The 13,379-nt window shown below is 40.1% G+C and overlaps 1 protein-coding gene across 1 annotated transcript; it reads left to right on the forward strand.

Annotated features, from left to right (window-relative positions):
- The first annotated feature begins 2,958 nt into the window (after positions 1-2,958).
- Positions 2,959-4,002, forward strand: LOC111876828 (uncharacterized). The gene is made up of 2 exons (XM_023873403.1): positions 2,959-3,372; positions 3,457-4,002. The coding sequence occupies exons 1-2, from the start codon at positions 2,959-2,961 to the stop codon at positions 4,000-4,002; spliced, it is 960 nt and encodes a 319-aa protein (XP_023729171.1).
- Positions 4,003-13,379: the final 9,377 nt, after the last annotated feature.

The raw sequence follows: 13,379 nt of genomic DNA on the forward strand, positions 1-13,379 counted from the left end.
ATGACTTTTCAGGGCCATTTGGAGCACATGGATGATTGCGCAAGTTCAGGATGCATTTGTGGATGCTTAGGAGCTTAATTGGAGTCTAGACCAAGGAAGGATGCCAAGAAATGATCAAGAACTACTTGGAAGGAGGAACGACGATCAAAAGAGCCAAAAAAAGTAACATGCGATCGCATCTTGTCTCCTTGCGATCGCAGGTATGCCTTTGTGATCGCAGGTTGCCTTTGAGGTTTTGTCGAGCCAAAAAATTCATCAATTGAGGAAAAAAGAAACATGCGATCGCAGGTTGTGCCCTTGTGATCACAGGTTGGTCAATTTGTGTTGAAATGGCAACGTAGTTCATTAAAAAAATCCCGTGACACGTTTTTGGGTGATACATGTGATCGCAGGTATGCCCTTTGCGATCGCAGGTACGACGTTGTGACAGCTAGGCGTGTAAATACAGCCTGATACTCTTCCAGTAACCCTAATTGGCGATTCCTGATGATTGAGAGGCGATTTTCATAGGTTTTCAAGTGAAGAACGCAGATCTAAAGGAGACGACTTGAATCCAATTCATAGTTTAGTAAGATTTATCGTTTAGATTCTATTTCCACTATTTTTAATCCGTTTTTAGCCATGTCAGGCTAAAAACTCAGATTTTAGTTTCGCAAGACGTAACCTTTTCGTATGATTAATCATTAGGCACTATGTTTGACTATGACTACTATTTAGTTTGATCAGTTTTGTGTTAAATTGAGTGTTTGATTTTGATTTCAATTTCTGTTGGCCACTTAAATTATTTGTGAATCATTCTAGTCATCTAATTGTCTAGATTAATTAGTAAAAATGACAAGTATTAGATTAATTCTGAGTTTAGGGTTAACTCTAATATGAAATGATCAACCAAGTTTTAACGCCTCCGAGCTTATGAGAGGTATTGAACTTTACTGGGAATTACATTGTGTCTAATGCAACTTTTCTTTATTAGTCAAGAGCTTGTTTGGTTAATTTAGTAAAAAAGTTAGATTTAATTCAGAGAACTTATTTTGATTAAATGATTTTTGTAATAAAGGTCATTAGAGATGGTTAATGAACTTTAGTACCAGTTTAAACAAGTACATAGACAAATATTGTGTTGAAGGTTAATTATATGATTAGGGGAGTCACCGCGAAACTGAAATTGCTTTCTTTTATTTGAATTTTCTCCACTTTAAATTTAGTTATTATTTTGTCATTTTCGATTTCTATTAGTGTAATTTTCGGAAATAAACCACCCCCTTTTATGTTTATTGCATTCATCAAGAATTAGATCACACCTTACGCAAAGAGGTGTAAACATTAGGACGTGTCCCTGAGGATCCAACCCTGCTTACCTGTACTATCTGCTAGTGCAATAAAACAATTTATTTATTATTTTTATTTGTTTAAATCGTGTATGACAGCGGTATTAACAAATTGGCGCCGTTGACGGGGACACGGTAAAACACTAATAGTTTTATGCCAAGATCTTCACGTACAGGTAATTTGATTTTTGATCCAGAGATTGAGAAGAATGCTAGGAAGATAAAGAAGAAAGCAAAACTTCGAAACGAACACACAGGAACCTCAACCTCACCCATACCACAAGGCACTCCCTTGTGGAACGAACCTGAACACTCATTTCAACCTTTTCCAAAAGCACCACCTACCTCACCCGTTAACAGCCCGTTCAAAACCTACTCTTCATCCTCTCCAAACAAACCCGAACTCATAGATTCTTCTAAAACCGAGTCAGAATTCATCATGAGCGAAAACGGAGACGAAGCCGAAAAAACTTTCCGTGAGTGGGCAAGACAAAAGGTTACCCAACAGCCCTTGTGTATCACCTCTCCAGAAGCTCAAAATTTTGAGCTCAAATCTGGTTTAATCCATCTGCTACCCCCATTTCAAGGCCTTGAGAATGAAGATCCTCATAAATTTCTCAAGGAATTACATGTTTTCTGCTATGGAATGAAACCCCATGGAGTTACTGAAGACCAGATCAAACTCAGGGCGTTTCCCTTCTCAGTCCAAGATGCAGCAAAGTAGTGGTTATATGACCTCCCATCTGGTTCAATAACAAGCTGGAATGAACTCGCCAAACTCTTCCTAGAAAAATATTTTCCCGAGGAGAAAGTGTCAAATCTACGCAGAGAGATTTTGGGTATAAAGCAAGGCAAAAGAGAAGCTCTCCACACTTACTGGGAGCGATTCAAGAAGCTGTTAGTCTGATGCCCACAACATGGAATTAGTGATTATCAGTTATATCAGTGTTTCTATGAAGGATTGATACCTATGGAGAGGAGACTAATAAATGCATCTAGTGGAGGGTCACTTTCAGACATGACACCAACATAGATCGGGGTATTAATAGAGAAGCTGACCAATCAATCAAAACATTCAGCAACTGAGGAAGAGTGGTACCCAGAACATCCAAGAGGAGTCAAGGAGATGAGTAACGTCCACCTAGAATCCCAAATTTCATAATTGACTAAAGTTTTCCTTTTGTTGACAAAATAAAAAGGTATAGAGCCAAAGGTCAAACCTCGCGGGATCTGCTGCAAAGCCAGGCACCCAACTGATATGTGCCCAATACTTCAAGAAGATAATGAATATGTGCAAACTATGAGAGGATTGCAGCAAAGGCCATTTGATCAACATCGCAACAACCAAGCTTGGGGAGGGCCTCAAAATAACAATTTCCAGCCAAGACCTCAACAGAATTTTCAGCAAAGAAACCAATATCAAGCTCCACCTGGGTTTCAGCAATCTTTTCAAAAAAATCAGCACAAGAGCAATTTTTAGCAACCACCTGTTTAGGCACAAGCTAGTAGTTCCAGCATGTCTTTGGAAGACATAGTTAAAAGTCTTGCTACCAGTACCCAAGCTTTCCAAAATGAAACTAAGTCCAACATAAAAAATCTGGAGCAGCAGGTATCACAACTCGCAAACTCCATGAGCAAACTAGAAGCACAAACCCAAGGAAAATTCCCATCTCAGACTGAGAAAAACCCGAAGCTCAATGCTTGTGCTGTCACCCTCAGAAGTGGTAAAAACTACAAAGGACCAGATCAGCAAGAAGATGAGGAAGAAGAGATCGTGGTTGAGCAAGAATCTGAGGCAACTGAAGAGGTGCATAAAAAAGATGGACCTGCTGAAGCTGAAGTGAAAATTACCCCTCCTCCTTTTCCCTCAAGACTGAAAAACATGAAAAAAGAAAAGGAAGATAAAGAGATTATGGATTTCATCAGAAAGGTTGAGATAAATATTCCCCTTCTTGATGCAATTAAACAACTACCCCGATATGCTAAATTTTTAAAAGAGTTGTGTACTTCAAAAAGAAAATTAAAAGGAAATGAAACAGTTAAGGTAAGTGAGAATGTTTCAGCTATTTTACAAAAAAAGGCTACCCCCAAAGTGTAAGGATCCAGGAGTATTTATTGTTCCTTCAAGTTAGGGAACCTTTCAGTGCCAAGAGCTATGTTGGACTTAGGAGCTTCTATAAATGTTTTACCATATTCACTTTTTAAAACTATCGGGGTAGGGCCCTTAAAAAGAACAGGAGTCATCATTCAGTTAGATGATTGTTCTCTGGTGCACCCAAAAGGTGTATTGGAAGACGTTTTGGTTCAAGTGAATGAACTCATATTCCCAGCTGATTTCTATGTTTTGGATATGGGAGATGACGACTCACCAAAATCAAGTTCCATTCTTTTGGGGAGACCATTTTTAAAAAATGCCAGAACCAAAATAGATGTTTATGATGGTACCCTTTCAATGAAATTTGATGGTGAAGTTATCAACTTCAATATTTATGATGTCATGCGTTACCCTGATGATGTTTCAACTCTTAATTTCATTGATGTAATTGAACCATTATCTGCAGAATATTTTGAGATTGCTAACCGTGAGTCACTAGCATTAGTGCTCCACAGAAATTTGTCTATTAATGTAGCCCAAGTTATATCAGAAAATTATGTGGTTGATATAGAAGTTTAAGAGATGGCAGCTCATATGGACTAGCAGAGGAAGTTGAGGTATGGTAGCCAAACTCTTAACTTACCAATTTCTAACTCCAAGCTTTTTCCTTCTGTAATGCAAGCCCTGTCTTGGAGCTGAAGACACTACCAGAACACTTGAAATATGCATATCTTGGAGAAAAAGAAACATTATCCAACAAGCTGTCAGAAAAAGAAGAGTTCGAGCTGATCAGAATTCTGAAGAAGTATAAAACCGCAATTGGGTGGACTATTGCAGACATCAAAGGACTCAGCTCATCTCTTTGCATGCACAAAATTTTAATGGAAGAGGATTATAAGCCATCGTGAGAAGCCCAACGCAGATTAAACCCACTAATGATGGAGGTGGTTAAAAAAGAAGTTATGTAGTTACTGGATGCTGGGATGATATACCTAATTTCTGATAGCAAGTGGGTCAGCCCAGTTCAAGTTGTTCCCAAGAAGGCTTGGGTGACAGTGGTAGAGAACAAAGAAGGAGAGCTGGTTCCAACTCGGGTTCAAAACGGATGGTGCATGTGTATTAACTACAGAAAATTAAACGCAGCCACCCGAAAAGATCATTTTCCTCTCCCATTCATAGATTAGATGCTAGAGAAGCTTGCTGGAAAATCCCACTACTGCTACTTGGATGGATTTTCAGGTTTCCATCAGATTCAGTTGCTCTAGAAGACCAGGAGAAAACAACTTTCACCTACCCTTTCGGGACAGTCGTGTATATGCGTATGCCCTTTGGACTCTGCAACACACCCGCTACCTTTCAAAGGTGTATGGTTAGTATATTTTCTGAGTATGTTGAAAATACCATAGAAGTCTTCATGGATGATTTTACCGTCTATGGAGAGTCCTTTGATATTTGTTTAAAAACCTCACAAAAATTTTACAAAGATGTATAGAAACATACCTGCTCTTAAATTTTGAAAAATGTCACTTTATGGTTGACCAAGGTCTGATTCTTGGACATATTGTTTCAAATAGAGGTTTGGAATTCAATAAAGCAAAAATAGATGTTATAAAGAGCTTACCCTACCTGAAGAATTTTCCGGAAGTGTGTTCCTTTCTTGGCCATGCAGGGTTTTACAGGAGGTTTATAAAAGATTTTTCAAAGATATCAGTTCCCATGTGCCAGTTATTGCAAAAAGATGTTGAATTCGACTTCTATGAAGATTGCAAGAAAGCTTTTGATGTGCTGAAAAATCTTCTTACTTCTGCCCCCATCATTCAGCCCCCAGATTGGAGTTTACCATTCGAGATAATCTGTGACGCTAGTAACACTGCTGTTGGAGTTGTTATAGTATAGAGAAAAGACCGGGTCCCCCACGTTATATATTATGCATCAAAGACTTTGGACAGCACCCAAGCAAATTACTCCACCACTAAAAAAGAGTTGATGTCAGTTGTTTTTGCATTGGAAAAATTTAGACAATATTTGTTGGGCACAAAAGTCATAATCTTTTCAGTTCACGCAGCCATTCGGTACCTTGTTTCCAAAAAGGACTCAAAGCCAAGGTTGATTAGATGGATTTTGTTGCTACATGAATTTGATATAGAGATTAGGGACAGAAGTGGGAGAGAAAATTCGGTACCTGATCATTTGAGCCGACTCACCCCACCTAAAGACCCGACACCGATCCATGAAACATTTCCTGACGAGCATCTATTCGTTGTCCAGAACCCTCCTTGGTTTGCAGATATAGTAAACTACTTGGTTTCCAGAGAACTCCCTTCAGATCTTACCCGAGCCCAAAAAGATAAAATAAAGAAGGAGGCGAAAAGATATGTTTGGGACGAGTCGTATCTATGGAAACACTGTGCTGATCAAGTGATTAAAAGATGTGTACCTCAAGATGAAGTCAAGTCAATCATGAATTTCTTCCATTCAAAAGCTTGTGGAGGGCATTATGGTCCACAACGAACCGCATGCAAGGTCTTGGACAATGGTCTTTATTAGCCACATATTTTTCGTGACTCTTTTCTATTTTGCAAAACCTATGAAAGTTTCCAAATGACTGGGTCTTTGACATCTCATAATCAAATGCCACTTACTCCGGTCGTGGTATGTGAAATTTTTTATGCTTGGGGTATAGATTTCATGGGTCCGTTTCCGCCTTCTTTCAGGTTTGTGTACATCTTACTTGCTATGGATTACGTGTCCAAATGGGTCGAGGCAAAAGGTACACGAACCGACGATGCCAAGGTTGTGGTTGGTTTTTTCAAAAAAAATATATTTGCTAGGTTTGGGACACCAAAAGTCATTATTAGTGATCAGGGTACTCATTTATGCAACCGCACCCTCGAAGCAGTCCTCAAGAAATATGGTGTCACACATCGGGTATCCACAACATATCACCCGCAAACCAATGGAAAGGATGAAGCTTCAAACAGACAGATTAAGGGCATTATAGAGAAAACCATCAATCTGGTCAAGAAAGATTGGAGTATTCGATTGGATGATGTATTATGGGCTCACCAGACAGCATACAAGACTTCTATCGGTATGTCACCATATCAAATAGTTTTTGGCAAACCTTGTCGATTGCTGGTTGAATTGGAGAATTGAGCATATTGGGTTGTCAAAAATTTGAATATGAGCCTGGATGAAGCTGGCAAGAAAAGAAGATTGGATATCCAAGAGTTAGAAGAAATCCGGAACGATGCTTACGAGAACAAAGCAATTTATAAAGAGAAGACAAGCTTTTCACGACAAGATGATCTCGCGAAAGGTATTCACTACCGGTCAAAAGGTACTCTTATATCACTCTCGTTTCAAACTTATTTCTGGTAAATTGAGGTCTCGTTGGGTGGGACCTTTTGTTGTTACTAACGTGTTTGATGAAGGTGCTATAGAAATTAATAGTGAACGAACAGGAAATATTTTTAAGGTAAATGGTTACCTTCTCAAACCATTTTACGAAGGGTTTCAAGTTACAAATGAAGAGGTAGAGGTATTCGAGGTCCCGACTTACCGCAATTGAGGAAACCAAGTAACAATGTCAAGCCAACGACAGAAAAAAACGGGCAACTTACCAGGAGGCAACCCGGGCGTTTGTTTTGGTTTCGTTTTATTTTGAAACTTATTTTTAATTTTTGTGTGTTTTTAGCTACTTAGATCGTCCATTTTTAATTGAACCGTGTTTTTAAAATAAGACGTAACAGAGAGAATTTGAAAAAAGTTGAAAAATACAGTTTTGGTGGAACCTACGACCGCAAGCCCACTCTTTGCGATTTGCGATCGCAGGTTATACAATTTGAGGTCGCAACACATCATCGAGGTTTTTTTGGGACATTTTTTCACGAAAAGACAAGCCTGCGATCGTAGGTCCAGTACATGCGATCACATGTATCTTGTTTTTGTTCCAGTAGCACTTTTGAATAACTAAAATTCGAATAAAGCGCAGTTTCCCAAACCTGCGATCGCAGGTTCCCTCCTTGCGATCACATGTATCAGTTTTTTTTTTACCTGCAACATATTTGAACGTTAAATGGTCGACTTTTGTAATTTTCTCAAAACCTACGATCGCAGGTTTAGCCCTTGCGATCGCATGTATAACATTTTCGCATCTAGACAGTAGCTTGCCTTGAACAAAGTGCCCAACAATCAAATTTTCAAAACATGCGATCGCAGGTTCCCACCCTTGCGGTCGCAGGTTGTGTTTTTTGCTATAAATACTGATCGCAGCCTCATTTGTAACCACCACACTCCAAAAATTCTCTCTGAAATCCACTACATTTCGAGTTCTTTTCCCAACAAACACCCAAATCGCTCATTTTTCTTCCAAATCAAGCAAATAAGGTATCAATCTCTTCTATTTTACTCCTACAACATCTATACGGTAACGAAATCATGTTTTCACGGTTGAAATTCTCCAAAAATCTCATTTTGTTCATTTGAAATTTGGATTTTTTGTCAGTTTCTTTTTCAGATCTAAGTTCCGTTAGTGATCCGCAGGCTACAAAAAGTAGAAACGTTTGCTAACGACGCATTTCAGAAGAGATTCATCTAAACGGAATTTCAAAAATGAAAAAAAAAATTCGGCACAAAAAATATATTGCTGCTCAGCGCACAGTCAGGTTTTTTCGTTCTGAAACCGAATTTCTATTTTTGTTATATATTTGTGCGATCGTTTGGGAGTAGTTAGAAATACTTATTTTTGCTTTATCATTATTATTTTTTTACCTGGAAATTGTGCCTACCTTGTCCCAATTTACCTTGCAAAATGCCCCTAGACCCTCCCGTTCACGCAGACAGGTTGACACTTCGGACCCGTCATACACTGCCCAGGTGGACAATGTCACTATGGATTTAGGTTCACACGCCGCACTCGACTGTTACCAGCGACTTCTCGACCGCGAGATTTTGCCACAGGTCTGAGCCCCTAGCCGCACGTTAATGCAGGAACTCGATATTTATGATGGTGTTCACGCTCTTTTTGCCAATATTGGCTGGGAGCGCCTATTATCTGCAGATTTTGGCACTTGTCCCCTACTGAACCGAGAGTTTTTAGCCAAGCTTAGTGAGATAAATCATGAGGGAAACTTAGCTTTTTGTATTTTTAGCACCCCTCACACTCTTCACGTGGACCAGTTATGTACTATCTTCCAAACTCCCATCACTAATTTATTGCAGCCCACCCCCGCTTTTGACATACATGAGTTTTGGTACTCTATTACCAGTTTGGAGTCTTATGATTCAGCCTCATCCGTACAGACTAGCACTGTGCACCCTATTCTCAAAATTGCATTAAAAATTATATGCAGGAACTCGATATTTATGATGGTTTTCACGCTCTTTTTGCCAATATTGGCTGGGAGCGCCTATTATAGCGCATATTATCTGTAGATTTTGGCACTTGTCCCCTATTGACCCGAGAGTTTTTAGCCATGCTTAGTGAGATAAATCATGAGGGAAACTTAGCTTTTTGTATTTTTAGCACCCCTCACACTCTTCACGTGGACCATTTATGTACTATCTTCCAAACTCCCATCACTAATTTATTGCAGCCCATCCCCGCTTTTGACATACAGGAGTTTTGGTACTCTATTACCAGTTTGGAGTCTTATGATTCAACCTCATCCGTACAGACTAGCACCATGCACCCTATTCTCAAAATTGCATTAAAAATTATATGCAATATCATTTATGCACAGATTGAGACTACGAAAGCCGGCAAAGCCGAACTTTTTCTTTTATGGTGCATGATCACCGGGTCATACCCTCCACATTTTGGTGATATTATCATTAGACGGTTCCATAGAATAATAACTCTTCGCACTGGCGGTGAAATTCGATGTGGTGGCTTGATTTATGTCATTACCCGCTCCCTCGCGCCGCAATCTCCTCCGGGGTACACCTTCTTTACAGGTGATTCTTTTCGTCTGACCCTACAGAACCTTTGGGCTATGCACATGCTTCGTACTGCCCCAGGTGGGTGTGTTTGGATGAAAGGTCGCTCCATGTATTTAAGGGTTACTGGACCTGATGTCATCGCTCTCGCTAACCCCATTAGCGAGACTGTGTGGGTGCTTTCTTCGAACATCCCACCACCTCCTCGCCCATGTAGGGCACGATCGGTTCAGCGTCCACAATCTGATTGACCATCTTCATCCACTCAGTACCCAGACTACACAGACACTACACTCATATCCTTTAGCCAGCCTGATCCTATGCAGACTGATTTTCAGGATCAGTCCCCACCCACCCAGCCATCTCACCCTCACCCCAACTCTCCTTTCACCCAGCCATCCTATGCACTCAGGTTACTAGCTATCGTGACGAGCTCTTAGGTATGCGCGACGATTTCCGCGACGAATTCTTCCGTCGCTATGCTCCCCCGTCCGAAAAGTCGTCTTCCACTCCTCCCTAAGCATTGAGGACAACGCTTAATTTTAAACATGGGGGAGGGGATTTCCTACCTTTTTGTAAAAAGTTTTTATTTTTTCATTTTTATATAAAAAATTAAAAAAAAATCCAAAAAATATATATATTTTTTTAATTTAAAAAAAATCCAAAAAGATTTTTCATTTATGTTTCTTTTAGTTGTCATTTTGTTTCTTCCTAGTTTTTTTCTAAAGTATTTTCATCTTGTTGCATTCTGCATTTACCAAAAAAAAAAAAAAAACCGAGATGATGACACTCTTTACATTCAATAGCTCCATGAAGTGGGATATTGGGAATTGAAAATGAAAAAAAAATCCGAAGCAACTTGATTGTTATTGGAAGTGTAGAATCAGCTGTCGTAACTAGGGGACCCAAGACACCGTGATTCGACTGAAACTTTTTTTGGGCGGTAATAACAACTCTAGGATGATTTGCTTATTAATGTTTAAAAAGAATCTTTATCGGCAACTCTGAATCCACAGAACATGACCCTATTTGTTGACACGCGTTACCCTCGCGGTAACAGAGAGCTTAAGTATCAGATCCACACAGTCAAAATGAAGAAAGGGTACAACGTTATATCTAGTACCCAATTCAAAGAATTTCAAGAGCTCAATTGAAGAAACTTCAAGAATTTTCAAAAAAAAAAAAAGAGAGAGAGATTAAGAAATCAAGCTCAAAACGAAGTATAAATCAAAGTTCAATCAAGTTAGAAGTCATTCCAAATTTACATATGGCGAATAAAGAACTGTGTGATATGATCCTTGTGGCTCTCGAAAAAGTGAAAGCATAGAGCTCGGGCTCCTACGGGGGTTGGCCTTTGCTGCTTCGGCGAAAGCTGATTTGGTCGTGAGGGTTTTTAAGGATGCGTCAATCGCAGGTTGGTCAATTTGCCTTCGAGGTTTTTTCGAGCCAAAAAATTAATCAGTCGAGGAAAAAAGAAACATGTGATCGCAGGTTGTGCCCTTGCGATCGCAGGTTGGTCAATTTGCGTTGAAATGGCAATGTACTTTATTAAAAAATCCCGTGACACGTTTTTGGGTGATACATGCGATCGCAGGTATGCCCTTTGCGATCGCAAGTACGGCGTTTTGATAGCTAGACGTTTAAATACAACCTAATACTCTTCAAGTAACCCTAATTGGCGATTCCTGACAATTTAGAGGCGATTTTCAGAAGTTTTCAAGTGAAGAACGCAGATCTAAAGGAGACGATTCGATTACAATTCATAGTTTAGTAAAATTTAACGTTTAGATTCTATTTCCAATGTTTGTAATCCGTTTTTAGCCATGTCAGGCTAAAAACTCAGATTTCAGTTTCGCAAGACGTAACCTTTTCGTTTGATTAATCATTAGGCACTACGTTTTACTATGATTACTGATGAGTTAAAAATAACTAACTTGAAGATCAATTAGATCTTATAACAGGTAAAATAATAAATACTAAAACTGTAAACAACTCAAGTATGGATCAAAGAATGTCGAATGATTAATCAACAATCCTCAGCAGAGCTCGATAAAGAACTTCTACTATAGAGGATTTAGGGTTTACAAGAACGATGAAGAAATAATCTGTGATCTATCGTAATCGCTATCAATCGTTTTTCTAATATGCATGCAAGCATATATATTTATATTAAACCCTATCAGCTCACGGTTGGACAGGCCCAAACCGGAGTAACAAAACCTGGACTATTAACCGAGCCCAATGGACGCAATACATCAAAAAGCTACGCTACCCAACAATCTCCCCCTTTGCGTCAAATTGGAGCGAGATTATTTCTTCTTCATGCTTGGGCCAGCAGCGGGAACCTTCTTCTTTACAGTTTCAAACAGACGAGAGATGAGCGCGAGGATTGTCTGTCTGAACCGAATGTACCATTGTATCATGTCGTCAAAATACTTGATATCATCCGCTGTATTTTCTTTGCATTTGTGGATGATCCCCAACACATGCTCTAGACAAGCAGTGGTATAAAGATGTTTATCAACTAAGGCAAAGAGACATTTCTGTCCTTCACTCCTAGTGAACATGACTGAGTTTCGCCTCAGGTCAATTTTTCCCATCTTCATCTGGTTTAGATCACTGGCCGAGCCAACAGGAGAGATCTTCGGTTTCTTCTTAAAGACAATTGCAATCTCCTAATCCATCAGTGCGACCTCCATGATATAGCACACCAACATCCTCTTAAGATGGTCGATGATCGGACCATATTCATCTTCGTTGGTCAGAAGGATGTTGTGCAGAACAATCCAATCATGTGGATTGAGGTTCGGTAGATCTGCTAAAGAAATGGCATGTTCGGTTTTTGTAGATCCCCTGAGCACCTTGAACTGAACATTGATAAACTTCCCTTCAGTGTATGGTTTCAGGACCTGAACGTTGATGATCTTCTGAGCGCTCCAGGTTTGGTATTGGGGTTGAGCAGCCTTCAGATAGAATTCAATCAATTCCCGATCAACCTCCGGATGAGGATGAGAGAACTCAGCAACGTTGGCGAAGGCGTGAAAGATGAACGCCTTTCGGGTAAGTGGCATGTCGAACTGTGAGTCGACAGAATTGTAACAGTCAAATGAGATAACTAGTTCAAGCCACAAGATGCTCGGGGTGTCGATTGCCTCCTTTATCATCCTCGCTCGAGTCCAAGCAGGAAACAGAGTTTTCCTACTCTCGAGAAGGTTGTGGGCTTCTTTCTTTTTGCGTTCAGCTTCTTCAGCTTCTCTTGCCACACGATCACTTTCATCTGCATCATTGCGTCGACTCTTGCGTTTCAACAAGTCGGCAATGGTTTCTTGGTCATCTTCCTCTTCTTCCTCAGCAACCTTTTTGCCTTTGTCTTTCACACCCGAACCGGAGGCTTGGCCTATAGAAGGAGGTTCGGTTGTGTGAGTTGCCTTTGAGGAATGAGGTGGTTGAGATGCAGACTCCTTTTCTCCCCCTTGTTTCGGAATGGACACGAAATCGGGTAGCCCTTCAATTTTGCTTAACAGGTCTAGGGCAGGAGCGAACTTCTCTGCAAGGGTACGCCTCACAGAATGATTGAGTATCGGATTATGTGCTTCGAGGATGTTAGATATTGCTGAGTGGACATCCGAAACACACGTCTTGATGACCTCCCGTTCGGACCGAAGAGTGTCTATTTGTTGTTGAGAGTGAGAGAGTTGAGCACTCTTGACCTTCAGGGCAGTGGTCTTTTTTGCCAAAACATCCATCAACGACTTCTCAGCCGCCAAATCTTCTTGAAGCTTTAAGAGACGCTCGTCAATAGAAGCACGAAACGCCGAGTTGTCGTCTGTAAGCGATTGACGAAGTGAAGCAAAGGACTTCAACTCAGTAGAGACAAACGTGGCCAACTGTTGAACAATCGGTTCCAACGTAGTCTTGGTAGCATCAACACTCTCCTGTAAAGACTTTAACAGGGCAGAGGCATCAGAAAATAGTTTATCGACTTTTTCGGTCGCAGCCTGGCAGGCTTTTGTTGA

The sequence above is a fragment of the Lactuca sativa genome, chromosome 8 (genome assembly GCF_002870075.4).
Source record: "Lactuca sativa cultivar Salinas chromosome 8, Lsat_Salinas_v11, whole genome shotgun sequence".
In the NCBI taxonomy this organism is placed as follows: domain Eukaryota; kingdom Viridiplantae; phylum Streptophyta; class Magnoliopsida; order Asterales; family Asteraceae; genus Lactuca; species Lactuca sativa.